Source organism: Alosa alosa, chromosome 23 (assembly GCF_017589495.1).
Source record: "Alosa alosa isolate M-15738 ecotype Scorff River chromosome 23, AALO_Geno_1.1, whole genome shotgun sequence".
In the NCBI taxonomy this organism is placed as follows: Eukaryota; Metazoa; Chordata; class Actinopteri; order Clupeiformes; family Clupeidae; genus Alosa; species Alosa alosa.
The window spans coordinates 18705384-18728180 of NC_063211.1; the positions used below are offsets into that span (position 1 = coordinate 18705384).

The 22797-nt window shown below is 41.0% G+C and overlaps 3 protein-coding genes and 2 non-coding genes across 6 annotated transcripts in view; 3 read left to right on the plus strand and 2 right to left on the minus strand.

The window, feature by feature from the left end:
• The window catches only part of zgc:172122 (uncharacterized protein LOC571844 homolog), a 15572-nt gene extending 10169 nt beyond the window's left edge, over window positions 1-5403 (minus strand). The window contains exons 1-4 of the mRNA XM_048234387.1: window positions 5083-5403; window positions 2843-2924; window positions 1942-2017; window positions 1332-1658 (exon numbers count right to left, since the gene is read on the minus strand). Of these exons, the coding sequence (XP_048090344.1) occupies window positions 1332-1658; window positions 1942-2011 (397 nt within the window). The 5' untranslated portion in view covers window positions 2012-2017; window positions 2843-2924; window positions 5083-5403. The remainder of the gene's footprint in view (window positions 1-1331; window positions 1659-1941; window positions 2018-2842; window positions 2925-5082) is intronic.
• Window positions 5404-5683: 280 nt separating this feature from the next.
• On the plus strand, window positions 5684-11998 carry tpt1 (tumor protein, translationally-controlled 1). Its single transcript, XM_048234391.1, has 6 exons — window positions 5684-5833; window positions 6529-6596; window positions 6875-7065; window positions 9881-9986; window positions 10595-10711; window positions 11459-11998. The coding sequence occupies exons 1-6, from the start codon at window positions 5806-5808 to the stop codon at window positions 11459-11461; spliced, it is 513 nt and encodes a 170-aa protein (XP_048090348.1). The 5' UTR covers window positions 5684-5805; the 3' UTR covers window positions 11462-11998.
• On the plus strand, window positions 10366-10435 carry LOC125289005. The gene has a single exon (XR_007192558.1). It is a non-coding gene; the product is annotated as a small nucleolar RNA SNORD58 (small nucleolar RNA).
• On the plus strand, window positions 10759-10897 carry LOC125289008. The gene has a single exon (XR_007192560.1). It is a non-coding gene; the product is annotated as a small nucleolar RNA SNORA31 (small nucleolar RNA).
• A 1559-nt stretch (window positions 11999-13557) lies between the features above and the next one.
• Window positions 13558-18392, minus strand: gtf2f2a (general transcription factor IIF, polypeptide 2a). 2 transcript variants are annotated; one of them, XM_048234389.1, is made up of 9 exons: window positions 18210-18392; window positions 17766-17839; window positions 17641-17659; window positions 17304-17448; window positions 15911-15958; window positions 15342-15423; window positions 15062-15161; window positions 14773-14916; window positions 13558-14257 (listed from the first exon to the last, which is right to left on the minus strand). In XM_048234389.1, the coding sequence occupies exons 1-9, from the start codon at window positions 18273-18275 to the stop codon at window positions 14138-14140; spliced, it is 798 nt and encodes a 265-aa protein (XP_048090346.1). In that variant the 5' UTR covers window positions 18276-18392; the 3' UTR covers window positions 13558-14137. The 2 variants fall into 2 exon arrangements, with proteins under 2 accessions (XP_048090346.1, XP_048090347.1); XM_048234390.1 differs by lacking the exon at window positions 15911-15958.
• Window positions 18393-22797: the final 4405 nt, after the last annotated feature.

The window sequence follows — 22797 nt, forward strand, 5'->3', positions numbered from 1 at the left end:
TATCTCAGAAGTAGCCTACTCAGAATGCAGATAGAACCTTATAATTCCAATTGTGTACATCATAAAAGTAATTTCTCATTATTTCAAACAAATAGCAAATGCTTTTGCTCAAATGGCCTCCACAGTCACCAGATCTCAATCCAATGGTGCACCTTTGGGATGTGGTGGAACGGGAGATTCACATCATGGATGCGCAGCCCACAAATGTGCAGCAACTGTATGATGCTATCATGCCAATATGGACCAAAAGGTGTTTCCGGTACTTCGCTGAATCTATGCCACCAAGAATTCTGGTGGTTCTGATGGCAAAAGGGGGTCCAACCCACTAGCAAGGTGCATCTTATAAAGTGGCCATTGAGCCATTGGGAATAACTGCTGCACTGTAAAAAGTCTGGTATTTTTTCCTGTATGACTGACAATGAATTACATGGCCAGGCAACACACTGCAGTACAAAGGCTACTGGGAAAGTATCCAGTAAATACAGAAACAAACAATCATGAATCACTTACACAGAAAAGTCAGGTAAATTCCAGCTGTAGTCTGTGATGATGGTTAACCACTCTAACCTATAACTCTTCCAGCAAAAATGCTTATGGTGGTTTTGCAATTTCCACTCAATGACACTTCAATGCGCATTTAGGTAAAGATTTCTGTTCCCTGGTCATCCACTGATTGAATATTCCAAAGTTTCAATTCCAGGAGGGAAGGGGGAGTTTATCCTCTCTGACCCCTCTCCAAGGACACGCGCCTCATCTCACTTCCTGTTATTCCAGCCGTGGTACTTGTGTCTCGCAAGGCCCTCACATTCAGCCCCCTGAGTCCCAAAAGTGTCCAACCGAGGCATACATTCATCCAACACAGCCCAACCCAAAACCAACATCCAGAAATATCACTTGCCAGTTCCCAGCAAAGGAGTTTCAAATTGAGTTCTCACTCACTGAGGGGAAATAAGCAGTTTGGAAATAAGCATGATGCATTCTGATTAGTAATTTCCAATCAAGCTCTGATCTTTAATCTTGATCTTTGACTTTCCAGTCAAGCTTTCATCTTGAATCTTGATCTTTGTAGGAACCAAAACTGATACTGTGCCAGCCTGATCACTAGCACTGAGTGTTGCAAATTCAAGAGTAGCTGACATAAACGAATAGGAGAAACCACAAATCTAGGTCAGTACTAAAAAAAACATCATTACTTCCTGCCATCGCTGAACATTTTGCTTTTATACTCTACACCTTTCATTCCTCAAGCTCACTGTCAAACTCCAAATCTACAGTTACATCTTCACCAACAAAAAAAACAACTGAAAGTTAGGAGTTAAAAAAAATCGTACCCAAGACCGTGAGGCAAGTTCTCCCCTCTTGCTGCCCAGTGGGGTAGACGTCGAATATGCACCGGTAGCAGCCGTCATCCTGAGGTCCAGCTCTCTTGATTCTGATGGCGCTGGTGTGGCTGTGGAAAGTGGCCAGCTCCACACGATTGGACCCGGTCACCCTGCTCGGCTCGTCCGCAAGGTATGAAAGGATGGTGACATCGCGGGCGTCCATCCAGCGCACCTGTGACAACGACTGCCCCGGGCCTATTGTGATGTTGCAGCCAATCATAAAGGGCTGCCCAGCGATGGCTTGCAGGTGGGATGGAGCGCTGACCTTACCCGAAACTGTGGTCAATCAGAAGGCAGATTGAGTCAGGTCACAAGCAAGGGGTTTGGATGCAGGGAGACATTATAACTGGGAGAAAGAAATTTGAGAAAGACGGGTGGGAGTTGAGACTGACCAACACTGTAATTATATCCCTGTTAGATTCACTTAACTGCGGGTGGGGGGGGGGGTAGCAGTTACACAACAGTAGACACAACGTCTTTCAGAAAATACATTTACTGACATCTTTGCTTGTCAAATTAAACCATATGTTATTTCATCATAATGAAAGGTTGTGGTCACCTTGTAATTTGGAAAATAGCAGGAAAAATAACCAAAGATGGAAGCACAAACACCAGCCAGATTCAAACATCTTGGTCTGTGAAAGTTATATGCAAATGAGGACAAAATGTTAACAAGCATTCATAGAAGAACAAATCGTGAAATCCAAACAGTTATTTCTGGGAAACATTACCAAATTTGCTTGTGTAGTAAGACAGTGTGAGTTATTACAACAGCTGATGGGTTATATTACAGTGTATCATTACATCATCATATAGCTTCTTTTCACTTACTGTACGCCATAACAGCGAAATTGAGATGGAGGGTAAGAAGCACAAAAAATCTATATTGCACAAATTGGAAATGGAGGGCAGTATAAAGTTTCTGCAACTGAAAGAACCTGCACAACAAATAAGGACCCTCAGTATTTAGTGCACACATTCTGAATAAGTCATCAAGTCATTTTCTGTCATGGTCAATGGTTTTCTGCAGTATGGTTTTAAATGGTTTTAAAATGTTCAAGGTGTCAAGGTGTCTCTAAATACTGAGGGCCATAATTTAAATGTCAGGCAAAGTGCAAAGTCTATCAACAAACAAAGTTTTTCTGCATGAACTGTGGGTATCATGTGGCATGTGAGCTTATTCATTGATGTTTGTGATTAAGGTGTTAAATTAGCAAATTGATTTTGTCTATCTGTAGTTAAACCCAAGACTTTAAACTTCACACAATCAGAGCCCTGAGTGATTAAGAAATGAACTTTCCTAAATTCGCAAACAAAACAGCCTGAGTAATTCCACCCATAAAGAGCTTGAACTCTTGATGTGATGACCCATGACATAATCCTCTCTTGTCTCTTCTCTCATGTGAGTTTCAGCAAATAATGAGTCAGGGGCGACTCAGAGGTCTGACAGGTATACTTACAATTCAATTCAGTTTCCCTTCCCTGTCACAAGTCTACAGTAGTCAGTGTTTCCTTTGATTCCTCTCTTGCCTGCTCCAGTCCCTGGGAACAACACAGGCACACATGAGCAAGGAGGAAAAGGTTGAGTAACAAGTAGCCAGAGACAAGTAACTATGCTGAGGCTACTGAGATTATGCCCTGGCCTCTTTCACCAGGCCTTTAGGGTAGTAAGTGGTTGAGATCTGTCTTTCCTTAAAGCTCCATTCTCTTTCTCAGGTTCTGTTTAAACAGCACATAATCCACAAGCCAGAGAGACAGAGAGAGAGAGAGAGAGAGAGCACTCCAGTATATCATAAAGTATCAATGAAAATGAAACACGTCTAAAGAAATCAGGGTGACTGTCTGGTGCTGTTTTAGATATCCATTCACAGCTTGATGATGACAACACACTAAGGATTAAAATTGTCTATTACACAATTTCCAATAATCTTGTCAATGTAAAAGCCCAGGGGGGCTTGCGGGGACTTTTTGTGGTGCGTCACTCACACCATCATCACCATCAGTATTTATTATGAATGAATTCATAGAGGAAATTAATGATGCAGGGAATCGCCTATAGCGTTTTATGGCAGCCTATATTTTTCCCTAACAGTTTACAAATCTCTAAACTGACAGCCATATCACCTGAATTTTAAGTATGGGTATTACAATGCATCTCTTTCTTTGTCTCTGTCTTTCTTTCAGTACTTTACTGTTTCACTATTAGCAGTCAGCTTAAGCCATAAGCATACAGTATACCACTTACTTTATGGCCAGTGGTGCCACATAGTTCTAAAATCTCAAACCCCTCAGATGTTAGGCTACCCTCTTACTCTCTTTCTCAGAGCTTTGACTTCTGCCTGAGCTGCACTGCTTTGTGAACACCACAGCATTGTTGATCTTAGCAAGGGAACTTGGTCCATGAAGCCACAGGCGGCCATTCCATGCCACCTAGATTTCGCCCCTGTCAGCGTACCCCCCACTTTTCTATAGTCATCTGGGAAACATCAAGCACTGGGCTTTGATGTTTGCGTTGCAAGAGCGCTCCAGTAATGAATAATGGCAGATAACTAAAAAAAGGAGCAATTAAAAAGTGAAAATGCTCTTGAATATTTGTTTATATTGCTGTGCACATATGATGAACCCCACTGTCTATGAAAAAGCAAGCTCCACATGGTTATCTCAGCAGCAGCTTAGAGTATCTCCCTCAACCTGCCCATCGAAACAGTGGCAATTAAAAACAGTTGCGGTTGCATTCCCACATTTGGGGTGCCAGGAAATCCACTTGCCATGGCTTATTGGAGGAAGACGCACCCCGCTGCACACCCTTCTCAGACCTCAAACAGCGCCTTTATGAGATTTACTGTGCTCGTTAGAAGTTTAGTGTCTAGAATGTGAGGGCTACAGTGTCAAGCCACCATACAACCCACTACGGGGGAAAGGAAGTGTTTCCAGACAAAGCCCAGCTTTCCCAAGGATCTGGACCATATGCCACCATCACATTCCCTAAGCTCAATTTAGAACCACATATGTAGGGGTGTAGTGGTAAAATAAGAGGTGCAAACTATGAATTCTGTGATCATGGTAGGTGGACTGCGCCATGCGTTATTGGAATTTTATAAAAAAAAGGAAAATAATTAAAAGGAAATAATTTGCATTCCAAATTCAGATTAGCTGTTTTGTGTGTTCAGACACCACCCAAGTTAGTCATCAACATTTTGTAGCAGTCCTAAACGTTGGGACTAAACAAGAATAGACTATTCTATAAGAATATACTAGGCCTACTAGGACACTTAAGGCATAGGGGCCTATGTGGGGCTAATTATTTGAGTTACTGTTTAAATGGCAACCCCAACTGATGAGATGCTGCTGTTAAGTAAGTGATCATACATCAGTAGCCTGCATCTATCATATATAATGAATTAACTACACACAAATCAACTAAAATGTAAAACCTGACATTGTCGTTAACATTTCAGATGTTTCAATATAGGATCACTGGAACAGAATTTGGTTTGGAAACCAAAACCAAAACAAACAAAAACAAGATAATCATTTGGAATTAAACAACCAGACAGCGGAATTCTTAGGTGAAAACAGCATTTAAATTAGCCTACATATACAAATCTAAGCCTTAACTGGTTTATGGTTTCACTTCATTATAAGCCTAATTGCTTTGGAAACAACAATTGGTAAACATATGACAGAATACTTGGCCTACCTTTCATAAATAAGCATATTGCCAACGAAAATAATCTCTTCATTCCCCAGGTCAAAACTGCATAAACACGATCCAGGCTCTGAACTTTTGAATCTCCTTCATTTAAATCGTTCTTCTGGCACGCCCATATTGCATGACAAGTGAAAGAGCGACGTCAAGCGGGGGAACTGCCTGCCTGCGGGGCTACGCTGGGGATTCTACGCAGAAGCATAATAAGCCTTTTGACCAATTTTCTGTCCTACGCCCAAAGTTTAGGCCGGATGGGATTTGGCTTTGCTACTGCTCTACAAACTTCATAAAAAAGGTCTAGGTCTTCATCTTCTTCTGGTATGAATTATGCCTAGTCTTTAGGTCTTTTCTGTCTTTGTCGTAGGCCCATTTTTCCAAGTTTCTTTAAAAAACTAAATCTGAAACATGAGCAGAATTGTGTTATGTGAGCCGGCAGGTTGGGAATTATTTAGCCTTCTTTCCCAGCAGTGACACTTCTAGCCTACTCATGGTTATTTCTCGAATTTGAAGAATCCCCATTTCTGTCCACAGAGGGCAGCAGCCGGCAGCAGCGCATTGTTTTGAGTCCAGTTTGACGCCATTTCCCCCTGACGTCATGCTTTCTGCCGGTAACTGAGATGAGAAAATCACCGACCGGCCTTTTCAGCTGAGTCCGTCAGCAGGGCAGTATCAGCCGCCAAGAAGGAGAGAAACTATCCTATACAATCCTGCAAAATGATTATCTACAAGGACCTCCTCACCGGTAGGAACGAGATATAAGTCTGTTTTGTGTGGTATTTTTGTATTATGGTGAATTTAAAATGCTTATTTTCATTATTCCATCTTTGTATAATTTCCATGGGGCCTAGCTAGCAAGCATAGCTAGCAAGCTAACTAGCAAGATAGTTACGCCTATATAATGTAGCTAGGTGTTCCCAGTTTTAATCTGAATAAAAACATATTTCAGTGGTTGTCTATGTTGCCGGTTTTGTAAATGTTGTTCTAATTTAATGTCAAACTATTTGTTTTTCGCCGTGTGGGCAATGGTGACGTTATCTCTTCGTTGAATGAGACCGGCTAAACTTGAGAAAAAAGTAACATAACGTTACCTTTTAGCACAATCATGTTAGCGGCAGGGTTGCCCATTAGCAAAGCATGTGACTAACATGTATGTAGCAAAATAGAAACAATAGTTAAGGGCTGTAGAAAAAACTACTAAATAACCGTAATGTTACCGTAACTATTGTACAACAATCAAATTTGAAAGACGTAAGCGGAAGGTAATAGATCGGCTAGATTTAATTAAGCTAACGGCGTTAGCCAACTCTGCCAGCTGTAATGCCGCACAGTTAAATCGGCACCGTATGTTAGGCCTTGCTCTGTGCTTTGCCCTGTGTGTGGTCATGATGATGGCTTTAACAATGCATTTTATTATTTTTTTTATTTTAAATTTTTAAGGAGACGAGATGTTTTCGGACATCTACAAAATCAAAGAGACCGACATGATGTACGAAGTTGAGGGAAAGGTTGGTAACGTTTATATGTTGAACATTTGGCTTGATGTAATTTCTCGCACCTATAACTAGGACTCACCGACGTCACGCTGAGGTCCGTTCTCCACCCAACTCTGGGATTCAAATTTCGCATTCAGTGGTTAAACAACTGCACTGACAACCAGACAGCAACTACTTATTGTATTCAAGTTTTGAGGCTGTCTCATTTCTTCTGGTTTATGGTTGTTTTAAACATAAAAGATGGTAGAGATGCACACAATACTCAAGCCTGAATGTCTTGTTTGTTACAGATGATCTCAAGATCGGTAGGTGACATTGATGACTCGCTTATTGGTGGCAATGCATCAGCAGAGGTCCAGGATGAGGGGACAGAGTCTTCCACTGTCTCTGGAGTTGATATCGTCCTGAACCATAAACTTTCTGAGATGCCCCCCATGGATAAGAAGGCTTACATCGCTTATGCCAAGGAGTACATGAAGGCGTAAGTGAGGGGGGTAAAAGGGGTCTATGAGGCGTGATGAATGTGTTGCTGCAGAGGTGGGTGAAATATTGTGACTCCCCTACAAAGTTCTTTACCCCTAACCTGAAGTGTAATACTGGAGTAATTTGAACCCAGAGTCTTTCATCATGACAACAAGTCAAACACCTTCTCAAAAGCTAAATTACATTGAGCAAAGGAGTGCCGAGTTTGACCGGCTTTAGCGCTTACGGTGCAAGTACTAGGGGCCAAGTGCTAAATGTATCCAAACCACCATTTTTAAACCACTATTAATGCTCAAAATAGCACCGAACGTCTGAGGTAGTATCAATAGGGTCCCTACACATAAAATGAAGCATCAAGCAGCTAGTAAGTGTACCGGGAGTTTATTTAAAAGGCTGTTTTACAAAGCTGTATCTTACGTAATATAGTTGGTCAATATTTAGTATTAAATAGCTTAACTAGCTGGGGATGTTCAGTAATATTTAGTGTGTTAGTTTGTGTTTGAGATTTAGTCATTCATCTGGATCTGTTCACCTCAGTGATGAGGACATTGGCTGACAATAGTTATGTTAATGGATAATGCTACAGGTATTTCACTTAACCCAGTGCATCAACAGAACATTTAATGGAATAGCTACTCAATCCTTTGCAGATTTGAGAGAAATTGATTATAACAGCCATCGCCATGTGTAACTTGCCAGAGGACAGTGATGCTTACTTAAACAATTGAAAACCCTGACACTAAATGTTTGTAGTGGCACTAGTTAAGAGTACATAAAAAAAAATCACAATTGGATATGTACCTCAGTTTAGATCATGGTTTGGTTAATTTACAGTACAGTAAGCCTGTAAAATCGGCTAACCTAATGTTAACTGGCAATTTTGCTGATGTGCAACACAAACTAAGTAGGAATTAAGGCTGGGCGATATGGCCTAAACATTTTTTTTTTTTTGCTCAGCCCTAGTAGGAATAGTATTTTGATCAGGGATTAGAAACGGTTCAAAAAACAAAAACTGGAAAAATGGATGAACGAGACCAAAACCAGGAACAAAACCAATATTTTGAATATTATTCAAAAGTCCATAGGCTTGGAAAGTCACCTGCCCACACGGTGTCCCCCCAGACCCCTTAGTCAGATTTTATGAATCGGTGCCCCCCTGTAAAATAGGCTAGACTTACTAATTGATAAAAAGTGCTGGTTCTGAAAAACCTGCACTATCTAACTGCCTTTTCTAAGTATGAAGCCTGAATTACTGAAACTGTGTGAAATAACATTCACACACTAGGAAAATATCTATAGGCCGGTCATGCAGTTGGAAGCACCACGCTAGAGCCGGGACTGTTCTTCATCCCACTCATGCTGAATTTCTGACCATTACCCGCCCGCTCCCGCAATGTGTATGTCCACTCCCTTAATAAAGAGATTTCATGGGGTTGTTTCGTTTCCCTGGCCTGCATGTGTCTTGACACACTGGACATTTATTGACTATCTCCATCCTGTCGCTAGGCTACATCCCGATACCGCAGTGTTTTTTTTTTGTTTGTTTTTAAGTCACCCGTTCCTGCCCGCAGCCAAGTTCAAATAGCCCGCTCCCGGGAGAATTGTGTTGGGTCCCACAGGACCCAATCCCAATGCAGCCCTCTACACCACGCATAGGTTAGGCTATTGCAGGGCTTAAAGCAAGAACGTTTTCTATAGCTGAAGTTAGGCTATCAGACATTTGTGAAGCCATATTATATAGGCTAATTGCCTACTTTCAAATCTTGCCCCACGTTTGAATTTAGCCAGTGTTTTGAACAGTTAGCCTTGTTATCTAATGTGCTTCGATTTAAGTAGTATTGTGCCACCAGCCATAAATCAATTTGTAAAGGCAATGTCCTTTTTAAAGTAACGTTATTAATCATTGGAACACTGAAACGGGAATGAAAAAATGTTTTTGCTCAGAATGAACCAAAATGAAAATCATTCTGTTTTCAGTCCCTGATTTTGATATCAAATTTTTTTTGATGTTAATTAAACTTACATATGGTCTGCCACTTTATATGTGAGTGGGAACTTAAATTTGAAACATGGTCTGCACACAAGCAAGCTTACTGGTAATTAATGGTTAAGACCGCAGTCGGTAAATCCGGTATACATCTGTATTGAACCTAACGTCCTGTACCTAAACAGTTCAGTGCGAATAAGTGTACCTTTACACCCCTAGCACTAGTGCAACAACGGGTTAAAAGGGTTTCATAGTCATGTAATCTCAGTTTGGACTATGGAGTATCCCTCATAGGGATGAAAAAAAAGGACAAATGTTCTTTGCAGAAGTTGTATAAGCGCATTCATAGAGGGATTGAATTGGCTTTGGAAAGCAATTATGAGTCCGCTTGTTAGTATTTGGTCGTTTGTACTTGGCCCCCGCCCCAGTGCGCCGTCCTGCTTTGCGGCATCCCTGACAGCTCAGTGGGTCTGTATGTGGCTGCACTGGGTTTATATATATGGATGCTAAAGTGAGAGTCCCTGCGCTTTCTGTTGCGTGCCATCCCGTGCCGTAACGGTTTGAAGAAGGGACGACATCCTTAGCAGAGCAGTAAAAATTGACTTGCCTCGTTAAAAGTTTGTTTGACTACCATTTTGTATTTGTTGTGAACTAGTTTCTGTTCTTATTTTAATGACTGTTTTTGTCAGATTAGGCTTTAATGTGTACGGGAAAAACAACCTGTGTGATTTAGAGGGTGTTTAGTCTTTAGAAGCTGACTTGTGATCTTGTTCCCTGCAATGTATTCTGTGCATATTAATGGTCATTTTTCTCCTTGTGGCTTCAGAGTCAAAAACAAGCTGCAGGAGACCAACCCTGACAGAGTGCAAGCTTTCCAGGACGGTGCAGGGGCTGAGGTGAAGAAGATCATCGGCAAAATCAAGGATTACCAGGTTGGTGACGTTGACCATTGCAGTTTTCCAGTCCGCTCATGGCCACCTTACACCAAACAACTTTGATAAGATTTGGGAAAGATTCTTGAAAGATTGTAGTCTTTTAACTAATGCCCCCTCTAACTCGACACCAATCTTTCCCAAATCTTGTCAAAGTTGTTTGGTGTAAGGAGGCCATCAGTTTGCCAAATCGATCCTGAGTAATTTGCCGAAGTGAGGAGCTACTTTAAACGCCCCATAGCAGGAAACCACTTGGGCATACAACAGATTATGGCATTGAGGGCTTCATCATAAAGCCTTCATCTTTGGCTCTCATGAGTGGATGGGGCTTGGTTACCAAATCAGCAGGATGCATTTATGAAATGGTGCTTGGTTGAACATGCAATGATGACATCTTAGGACACCTTTGGAGGTTGCGACCAATGAAACGAATTCTTGGACTGAGTATGTCTTGACCATTGCACTTATGTCAGGGAGATGCCCTAACTGTATTTACCAGTGATTGAGTGGGTAAATAGTTCATGAGAAATGGAAAAGAAATGTACTTCAGCCCCATAACTCAAGTGACTGAGGTTTAGAACTCATGAATGCCTGTTTGCTTGTTGCAGTTTTTCTGTGGCGAGTCCATGAACCCAGACGGTGCTTACGGTCTCCTAGACTTCCGTGAGGATGGAATCACACCTTACATGCTGTTCTTCAAGGATGGCCTGGAGGTTGAGAAATGCGTAAGTGTTGCTCCTTCATCTGGTTGTGTGCGCCTTTTTCTCACCTTAAGCATCTACTGATAGACCTGAAGCCTCTCCCAGTGGCATCTGGGTTTGCAATCTGATGCGAGAGAAGTTTCCTTGCGCTTTCTGCCCTGTGGCGCTTTCTGTCCTGTGGCAAGGTGGATTGAATAGAGGAAGACAGTCTTTTCTTGTACAAGGGAATTGAGGAAGGCTTCTGTCCAGCGGCCAGTTTAATAGTTTCTGACTGGGATAAAACTTAAATTGCAATGGTGTGCTTAAAGGCCCATTCACACCAAGAATGATAACTCTAAACAAATATTGTTCTTGTTAATATGAATGACGACGTTCACACAAACTATAATGATAACGACATGAAGAACAATATCGTTGGGGATCACTTTCAGAGCGATTTTGAGAATGATAAAAAGCAAATAGCCAATCAGAACCCATCAAATTTTAGCAGTCACATTCATTAACACAAGACTTTGTTTATCGTTGTTTAGTGTGAATGCTTTTATTGTTATTGTTCTTGGTGTGAATGACCCTTAAGACACTTGTGATGGTAACAAACACAAATGTGACTTTTTGCTATAAATCAAAGGTAAATCATGTTAATTGCTGGCACAAATGAGTAAAATTAAGTGTCAAATTTATGTTGAAGTTTTCTGTTTCTCATACACGCATACATTTCCTCATGTTAAGCTATTCTCATTAGTAATTACTTTGTTTTTTTTTCCTAAACAGTAAATTCTCCAAAGCGGTTCCCGGTTGCCGTCCACTGGTGGCCATTTGGCCGCGGTGACTCTGGCAGAGTTCTCATTCCTACCATCACCATCATCTGCCTGGACTAGCTGCCCTTTTTAAAAGTGACATTGACAAGAAGTTTATCACCTTTTTTTTTTCTTTGTTTTGATCTGCCCTAGGGCCCTCCAGTGGTCCTTTATTGGTAGGCTACGGACAGCATTTTTTGAGGCAAGTGCACTGGGAATATCTGCAAGGCTGTGCACGAAGTTCACTTATTCTATGACTGACTGGAGGACAGTGACTACTTGCTTTGCCGTGTATCTGAGTGCATCAGTTGTACAGAATATTTGCCCCCTTACCCCCCTACATCTGAATCACAGGATTGTATAGGTATTTCTTGGCACCAATTACAACAGAGTTGAACTGCTGGCTAAGGATATTTTTCTGGCTGTACTTATGTATTCATAGGTGGCTGGCATGAACACAGCTCCTATAAATGACCATGTACAAGTAAACAAATAAAACGTACCAAACCGTGAATTTCATTGGCCTCTGATTATAGCAAGACAACTGCACTTTTCTACACAAAAAATAAACTAGCCATAAACTAATGGTGGGAACCACATTTCATTCATATGCCCATTACATACATTTAACATTGGAAGTTTACATGTCTAAGAATGGTCAGTTACCAGTCATCATGAAACCTTTGTCCTTTAACAGGTGTAGATGAAGCAACCAAACAAATGATTAATTCAACCTTGTTTATCTTGATGGTGATCTCTGCCTGCCTTTATTTTTTTGACATTTTCTTGCATTAGAGATGGTTCATTCATCCTCTGCTTGAAGCACACTTGTATTGGTGTGAAATTTGTTCAGTTAGGGTGAATTATACTACTGTGATTACACTTTACTTGACAGTATCGACTTAAGAGTGACACGACACTGTCATGAAGGTGTCATAGAAGCATTGTCAAACGTTTATGACTTGTTGGTCATTAAGTGTCATTTGTTTTTTGTCAAGTTGTGGTTAGGGTTCATGTGTTCATGATTCTTATGTTGATCCTGTCAAGTAAAGTTTTGTCTTGTAATTTCCTAACTATTAGCTGTGGTTTACGCATTGATTTTGCTAAATTTCTTCAGCTACAATGTTAATACAGGAGGGTTGTTATAGTGTTTTTTTTTTTTTTTTTTCCTTGCATAAAACACTGTCCTGCGGCTTATACTCAGGAAATTACTCTAGTCAGATGTGCTTACCAGGCAAAGAAGGAATATATGCTGCAGACCAGCATATTCAGAGATCTGCAGAGATACCAGGCAAGAAATGGAGAATCCCTGATTTACCCATAATTACCCAGAGGTATTGAAGAGGCACTATATGCAGAGTTCCCCCACTAAGTCTAATTTAAAATTCCATGATTTCCCTGAATTTCCATGACTTGGTGTGTAATGAAGGATATAATACTGACCAATGATTTCACAGCAGCTGCGTAGCATTCAAGAATCTTACTCTTGTAGAGCTCAAGAGATTAATAAATGGCCATTGAATAAACAAAGTTGGACTACTCAATCAAGCAGTAAAGCTAAAAACCAGATATATGCAAGTTCTGCTTCGAAATTTGTATCGATGTATTTTGCCAAGTAAATTTTAAACGGCTACAACAAAATTCCCTGACTTTCCATGTCTGGAATAGACATTCCAAAATTCTATGACCCGTGGCAACCCTGTATATGATTTTTGGTCTAAAACAAGCGAGTTGGCTACCTAAAAACCTTCCAGCCTTTTCTCCTTTCTCAAACTACATTCACAGAATGTCTGACAGTTCTTGCAAATACAAAAAAAAAAAAAAAATCGCCTCATAACAGTTTCACCTCAACACACAACCATGGCAGAGTACTGATCCAATGTGTGATTGAAGTGTTCTCTTAATTTTTCTGAGCAGTGTATTTGAGCTGCCTTTGTTCTGTTTCCACGTGTAATGAGTCCTTTGTTAAGCCCTCATTAGCATTCAGCTAAACAATAAAATAAATTATACATTTCATAAGCAAAATTAGTCCAATAGCTCTCCACTGACAACATTAGATCTATACACCACTGATTTACAATAAGGGGAAATTTATTATTCAAATTTTGCTTTACTTTAACGCACAGCATTTCATAATATAGAAAATAAAAAAGGTCAGATATGTGTCAACACAACTTGATGCTAATCAAAGTGAATGACTGTCTATGAAAAGACTAGGCATGGTCCACCTTTATTTGACATCTCACAAAACCCCTCTCAATAACCAGACTTTGGGCTCTGGCTGTTCAGTGATAATGTATTCTAAAGGAACTCTCCTCCACTCTATGGAGGACAAGCAGTTATTTTATCTAATGGAAAAAAAATGTTTAAACAATTTAAGGCCTTTCAAAAAAACCTCCTTTACTTTGCCTATTCTAGTTAAACACAAGGTCATCCCTGTTGGCTCATCCTTAGGCCAGTGCAGTGGACAGTGGACTTCTCGTGGGTGTAGGAAGAAGGAACAAAGTCTTTACACCACACAAACACACAAGGGGCAGGAGTGGGGTAGACCATGGAACTCCATCCAAACTGTTTTTCCCCCGACATCTGGACAACCCGGACCCTGCCCTGCATCCACTTGAGATGGTTGAAGTCCTAATCATCTCTGATGTGCTCACTCACTCTTCTCCTCTCCTTGGTAGTGCCTGTATTCTGGCTTAAGCTCCCAGGTATTCTTGTGGGTGCCCTTCACATTGTAGATCCCAATGTCACGAAGAATCTCTTTCAAGTAGATCTACAGTGACAGGACAGACTTTTTCTCAAAATAAGGTGGAAACAAAAACACCTCTGGAAGCTCTGGACATCAGGGCTAGTCCACTAAGAACCACACACTTCTTTCCCAATCGTAACTATTTTCATGGTTGACTAAAATGTGTGTTTTTTTAAAGCCTGTGGAAAACTCCTTTAATCACTCTGGATGACTGGTAGGGCCTGCTCATACTCATATTTCTTTTTTTTTCTTGTCTTGTCTTTCAACATGGTGCTAACCAAGTGTGTGTGTGTGTGTGTGTGTGTATGTGTGTGTGTGTGTGTGTCACAATGTGCATTATATTGATGTATGACTTGTAATCTGTCTTGTCTGTTAAATGTTGTTGGATATTAAACTGTGCCCTGCCTAGAGAGTGCAGATGTAAGTTAGCCTAAGGCCAACTCTGGTACAATGCATCAAATGGCAACATTTATGTACATGGTCCCTAACAAATAAAATTAATATATTAAAAAATGAAATAAAAACAAAAAGCTACGTACCACTGGCTGCTTGGTGATGTCCACCAGGTCTTTGATGTTGTAGTACTGATGCTTCTCAAACGCAGAGAAGAGCATGTCTAGTACCTGCTGCTTATCTAATCGGGCCCTTTTGCCTTCCTCCTTCTTTTTCCTCTCATACTCGAGCTACACGCGCACGCACACACACACACACACACACACACACACACACACACACACACAAAACAAACAAACACAAACATTTGTCCTGAAGTTCTATATACTTTTTAATAAGTATAATAGGCACAAGAGATTCATATTTGCTACTTACATTGTATGCGTGATTTGCAACTGGCTTGTAATTGGTAGTTACAGCTTTGTCCAGTTGCTGAGACAGGCGGACTGGTTTGGTGGACTCCTCAATCTGAAGCCTGTTATAACAGAACAGCAAGCAAATAAATCCAGGATGCAGGCAGTGTACAGGCTTTTCAAATCTACATGTGAAAGTGCTTTAGAATGAGAATCAATATGTCACGTCAATTTGATGTTTCATATGGATTTCAATAGGATGTGTTCAGGTATGTGTATAAGAGTGTGCAATGACCACGTACTTCTTCAACTTCATGTAGTTCTCACTGACGGCTGGACGACATTCAGCCCTCTGCACCACAACGCCCTCCAGAGCTAGTTTGTCTTGGGGAGCACAGAGACAAGTCACACACAGTACACATGCTTGGGCAACACAGTGCATTCTGGGTCATGGGGCTCATGGCCAGATAACCCCTCTGTACTGGGGAGATCAGTTGCTTTCTTGCAATTGATTATATGCTCATACAGCACACACACCTAATCACTTGTCCAGTAACCAATCCAAAGGAACACTGACAGCCTTCAAGACATTCTCTGGTCCCCAATACATGACCATCACCACCTCTCTTTCTCTCTCTGTTTAACCTCCCTGTATCAGGGTCATAGACTTGTATTGGCTATGGCCATATTTCTCTGGTTTGATTTTAACTGAAAGAAGGTCTCATTAGAACTGGACCCTTTCCAAGGCTTACATAGGCCACTTTAAAATGGCTTAAAACCACTCTCTGACACTTGAGCACCACACACACACACACACTCCTGAGCCTCCTCAGTCTCCTCCAGCTTGGGCGGCGGCGGAATGAGGACTCACCTGGGCCCGTCCCGGGCCCTGAGGTGCTGCCGTCGGCCTCTGACTGGCCTGAGGGAAGGATGGCAGAGTGAGAACTCTGGCAGGACAGGCCCCGTTTGCCTGGCAGCCACACATCCGCATAGTGACACACGCATTCATATACGCGCACACACATATTCCACACCACACAAAAAATGAATGGGATCTCGCTCTCTCTCTCTCTTTCTCTCTCCATACAAACATACATACATTCACACCCAGTCACATTAAAAACACAGAAACACCACACCAACGCAAGCTCTAAGCATCACACACACACAAGCACTAGTGAAAACACAAATACAACACGTCACACAAAAGCACCACTGCACACATGCCACAGACATGGCCCATACACACACACACCTGCCCCATACATACAAGCAAGCAGCACACAGACAGGGAAGTGATAAAAATGGCACACACACACACACCACCACCAACAACAAGAAGAAGGCACACAAGCTATACACAGGCATCAGCAAAGCAAAGAGAGAGCAATAAGGAGCGGAGATTCCACTCGCCACAACCACCTGATTCACACCTGGCTTAACTAGACTGGCTCCAGCTTTGCTGCACACTCACAAGTGTATGAACACACACACACTCCACTGTCTACCATCAAAAACGCATGAGTAGGGTTAAGTCAGCAAGCAGTTTCTTATTCCCATGCTTGGTCACACACGCGCACACACGCACAGCAATCCCAACACACAGAGAAATCAACACCACACCAATCACTGATTGTATTAAATAATTTGATTGGTTCAATGGGTTTTTAAATCAGCCTGAGCACCAACCACAGCACACTGAAGGTGGGGGCTAGGCCCAGCAAAGGGCCAATCAGATATCAACAGCACTGCACAGAAGCAGAGACGGCTAAAGCGGCGGCAAGCTCGAGATCAACGGATCATGGTCCGGCCTGGCGCCGGCAGAGAAGGGCAGAGATTGAGGTGAAAATGAGTAGACAACAATGGAAGCGAACGGAAAACGAATCCGCCACCACCGCACATTTATCACTTACCACAAGGTGCTACTAGAGGGAGAGAATGTGAGTAACAAGGACAGTATTCATTTCAAGTTAACTCCATTACCAAACAGAGAAGGAGCTTTGCTGTGTTCTACTGGTCAATTGCGAAAATGTTTTATCTACCTACAGTCTGGATGAGCAAGAGGGAAAGCCCATCATGTTAATCTCATGGGACTCCTTAGACTTGACATGGGTCCACTTGGACTGAGCCCAGTAAAGACTACATTTTTGTGCAAATCCACAAGCATACAGATACAGTCCTCCTGAACAAATCTCAATAATAACAAACTTTCCCAGTCCCCACACATGAACATCAGTCAAAGATGGGGAGAGATGGGTCCTAACCTGAAGCCGTCTCAGTGAAAACTGCAAGTGTCTGCCCTCCGACAGTCTGCATAGTGAACGGATGCTCTCGGGGTACGTTGACCTGAGTCGCCTTCTCCCCTGAGCTCTCTAGAATGGTCAGTTCTTCATTTAGGGTGAAGGAGACCTGCAGAAATTAACAGACCACAACAAGCAAACCATGAACAAGAACAACCACTTCCAAGTGGTTAAACAGTACAAATGTTACATGTGACCAAACATATGTCAGTAATGACAAATCATCTAGCAATCTGTTTGAAAACGTAACACTTCAAAACATTAATTTCGATTACATTTTGAATTCTGGGACATGACTTACCTCTGCTTTCCCTTGGTTCCTGAAAAAGAGAATAAACAGCATTTGTAAAGGAATTTGCAAGTGATCATACAGAGGGTTAAATTATGTTATTTCGATCACTTGCTTTACAATCAACATTACGTTACTTGGAAATGCGTAGTTTCCCCACTTCGCCCCTGCCTGTTGCTTTGGTCCATTGCTGTGCAAGATATTTAGGAACCTGTATGTGGATAGATGTACAGTAGAGTAGATTGTGGCACATGTAATACGATGCATCAACTAGCTAGAGCTGATTTTTTTCAATTAAAAATGTTATCGTTAACGTTACACCAATCCGATGACTGACGTTTCAGTCTGACGTTAAGTTAACGTACAGTCAACATAAAGTCAATGTAACTTTCTCGAGCTTAATGTTACAGCTAACAACATACAACTTCTAACTTGCATACTACAAACAATGTGCATGTGACAAATACAACATAACTGTTACATGCATGAAGACAAGCAAGCTAGCATAGGATAGTTAGCCAACATAGCACTTATCGTGAGGTGTTACTAACGTTAGCTAATAAACAAAGAGGCTCTCTCACTTTTACAAGCCAGACGCCAGTATTCTGTTTAGCTCCAGTTAGATCTACGTCTCCCTTGTCTGACATACTGAAATAACGCGAATATATAAGTAACACACAGAATTTCTTTCTAAACTTAATTATTAGCAACTGTTAGTAACGTTATCCCACGTTCCCTCTTCCAAAGAGGGCTGGCACTTGTAGTTATCTACGGCAGCACTATGTGGCCAAAATTAACGCGACATGAGAAAGAGCTAGCGAAAATGCGTCCAAATAAAAGTAGCCTAAGTTAAAATCGAGTTGGAAAGTATTTTCAACGTTTTGCAAGACATAAATGTGCCGCTTACGCCTGGGTAAATACATCTGTAAGTCTTGTAATTATAGCAGAGGCATCTTTCAAATAGCCTATCCTTTGAATTAAACTGAAGTTATTCTGTTGTGTTTGAAAAGTCTACATTTGTATGTGCATGTTGTCAGGGATGGATTAGGCTACTGAACAGGCCTACAGGGGCCCAATGGCTCAGGGGGCCCTGAATCCCAAGACTCTCTGTGAGGTTGCAACTATGTTCTCAAACCCAGATTTTGAATAGGGCCGCTCAATGGTGAATAGTCAAATAATGGGTTATCTTATCACCCCTGATATCTGAATGCCTCAGTCAAATAACAAAGATGATAATCATGCTTTTTACAGCAAGATGCCTTGATTCTGTTCATGGTATGATGCCCCTGGACCCCCTTACCTTAGCTAAGTAACAAACTTTCTGAGGTGGGCAGCCTAGGGGGGCCCTTTTCACATCTGTGCTGGACCTAGTACACAATGCTGAAAGTCGAACACGCCCACTGATTTGACGTTACAGAACACGAAGAAAGAATATTCCCTTCCTCCAGAAACAGGTGTTGTTATAACCTCTCTGTACACTTTCAAAGTTTACAATACTTCGGTTTGTCTGTAGGGACATTCACCACACTACCGCAGAAGTATAATTATTGTCAGTGGTAGAAATAGCGTTTGTTTTTTGACGTGCTAGCTTGCCCCACTCTGACTTCCATTGTAGACCATTTTATTGCTAATGCAAACAACGGTCTTTTCACCAATTAACGTAATTTTGCTCTCAAACAAAAGTTTGAACTTGGTATTTACCGTAAATAGAGCCTAAGGTGTTTTTACTCTGGAGTATTCCTTTAAGGAGAGCCAACTTTATGCTGCACTTGGAGATCATAGAACCAACCAACCCTTAGGGGAGAGCAGGGAAATAGCTGTTTTATGTCAACCTTTAACAAATGGAAAATGAATAGGATTAAAGCAAACCCATACAATAATCAAAGCTGTTTATGTTAAAATAAACATCTAACAACAAATTTGTTGGCATTTTTTCCGAATAGGAAATGGCCTCTTCTTACAAATTATGAGACATTTTTTTAATAAGATCATCAGTTAGGAGGTAGTGTCTGATTGGTCCTGAGTTGAAGCTTTAAGGGTCAAGTTAAGGAGAGGGAGATTATGTGCTGTTTGGAGACATATAGAACCCACATAGTATGGCCCTGAATTAGAAAGTTTTCGTGTAGAAAATTACAAGCTCTAGCGCACAACACACAATAAAGCATTGCCAGAGGGTTTTAAAGGTGTAGAGGGGTTTGCAAAATAAAGGTTTGATGTTTAAGAAGCTTCCAAAAATTGCAAGCACAATATTCAAACTTCCCTTGAGTTAGCATAGGATAGAGATAGATAGATAGATAGATAGATACTTTATTGATCCCTAGGGGAAATTCAAGGTCTTAGTAGCATACAGACAACACACACACATTCACTAACAGCAGAAAAAGTAATTAAAAGTATATAGTTAAAAAAAAAAAATATATATATATATATATATATATATAAACACAACTAAGCAATAAGGACGGTAAAAGATAAAGAATATACTAAATATACTAAAATACAAATTATACTAACTAACACTTAATCTAAATCAATTCTAAAAACAGTATAGTGGTGATTAATCAATCAAGAGGCGTTTGCAATGACTGAGGCAGGGACTGAGCCTGTGATTCTCTGTGACTCTAAGGTGCTCTGTGTGAGTGAGTGTCACGGTGATAGTGCAATGGTAATAGCGGTCATGGTGATAGTGCAAATGAGTAAGTCCAACAGTGCAACAGTGAAAGAATACATCTATATATATCTATATATCTATATATATAACTATTTTAAGAAAAGGTATAAGTGTGGCCACAGTTCGGAATGTGGAGTAACACATAGCATAGGCTAGTTAATGTGGACTTCAGCACATATTATCATAATAATATTTTGACATTTTACTCTTTACCCATCTTTGCAAATAGCATTCTCTCCACAATCAAGTCAAGTCAAGTTTATTTATATAGCACATTTCATACACAGAGGTCATTCAATGTGCTTTATGTAAACCAAACCAAACAATAATAACAAATAAAAGCATAGAAGGGCAATATAGTCAAAGAATAGTTCAAAAGGTAGAGATCATAATATTACATTACATTACATTACATTTGGCTGACACATTTTTAACCAAAGTAATAAAAAGAAAACATAAAACACACAATGTGAAATCGTTTAAAAATAAAGAATAATTAGTAAGCAAAAAAAAAAAAAACCCCACAGGCAAATAAAAGACAAGGTAGAATAATTTTCAAGGCAGATTCAGAATTTGTAACTCAGCGCAGTTAGCAGAAAGTATCTGAGAACAGTTTGGTCTTAATTTAAAACTGGCTAGTTGGGGCCTTTTTGATGTCATCCGAAAGTTGGTTCCAGAGCTGAGCCGCATAGCTAAAAGCTACTTCACCATGTTTAGTTCTAACAGTGGGTTTTACTAACTGATTTTTCACCTGGGACCTGAGAGGACGAGAAGGTGTGTACTGCTGAAGCATGTCAGGTATTTAGGTCCTGCTCCATTTACTAATTTATAAACAAGCAATAGTGCTTTAAAGTCAATTCTGTGACTTACTGGAAGCCAATGCAGGGGCTTAAGAATTGAAGTAATGTGGTCAGTTCTTTTAGTTTTTGTTAGAATCCTAGCTGCTGCATTTTGTATCACCTAAAGCTGTTTAATAGTCTTTTTAGGAAGGCCTGTGAACAGTCCATTGCAGTAATCAACCCTGCTGGAGATAAATGCATGAATGAGTTTTTCTAAGTCATGTTTTGACATCAGCCCTCTAAGTTTGGCAATATTTTTGAGGTGGTAAAAAAATATTGTCTGTGTGTCTGTCTACATCACTCAATTACTTGCCAACTATGAACAGACTGACTCTGAGAAATGTCTATCAACATTCCATGAATCCCAGACTTTGTGGATGAAGAAATTGTTGGACGGATGATGGGTGATGGCGACAGAGATGGAGCTGTGAATGAAAATTATATTCAAAGATGCCTAAATGATGAAGATCCACAGACAGACATGGATAAGACATATTTTACTGAACAGGAAGTGGAGAACACCAAACTTAATGGTAAGAAAATCATTCTCTGAGTTACATTTTTTAGTGATTAACAGCACTTGACAATCCATTCCTTAAAATCAGTGACATTTTTGTGTTTATGTGTGACTGTTAATTTCAGACATATTCCAAGGCACAATTGGCTGATGGCAGTCGCAACATGCTCTACCAGTAGCCTGAATGCCTAACCAAAGAACCGAAACAGAAAAATAACACGTCACTAACAAAGCATTTCCTTGGGGTTATCAAGCAGGTATGTTTGATTCTTAGATTGATTCTCACTTTTTCTGCAGGTTATAGGAGTGAGAGTCAAGAGAGCACTGACCACAGCAGTAGTGAAACAGGGGCCCCAGCATCCACATGAAGTGGCATTGGACTACATATTCACCATGCAGCAGCTCACTCCAGGCAGGCTCTCAGGCAGTCAGCACCGCCGTTTCCACTGTAAGTGAGCCACATGCACGCCCCGAACGTGGCCAAACCTAGTTCTGTCCAAAAGCAGACCTGACCGGACCTTCCCAAACAGGAGAGAGAGAGAGAGAAAGGGATGGGGAGAAGGAGGTATGGAGAGAGAGGGAGGCAAGGGGGAGAAGAGAGAAACATGTCACTGTTGCTCAGAAGAATGTGGGGAGTTACATGTAGTTTTTGTTGCATTGAGTTTAAAACCATGGCATATCTGAAAACACATCTGACCATTCATACCTCACCTTTGCTGTGACTGTGGTAAGGCTTTTCGAATGAATGCGACTTTGGTGAGCCACACACGTGTGCACGCAGGGGAACGACCCTATGGCTGCTTCGTCTGTGGGGAGAGGTTCATCCAGCAATCGGCCTTGGTCTCTCATAAGCGATTGCACACTGTTGAGAGACCCTACTTGTGCTCCTTCTGTGGTAAAGGGTTTCGCTGTTCCGGGGCCATTGTTGGTTTATATATGGCTTCATACCAGAGAGCGTCCGTACAAGTGTGAAGTCTGCAAGAAAGGCTTTATGCAAATGTTTACTCTAAAAAAAGCTTTTTACTGCCGGCATTTTGAAAGTTTGAAGGTACATCAGCGTATACATAAGTAAGTTATTGATGACCACAAGGAGAGTTTTGATTTTAGTTTTTTATTCAAATGGAATAAAATGCTGAAAGAAC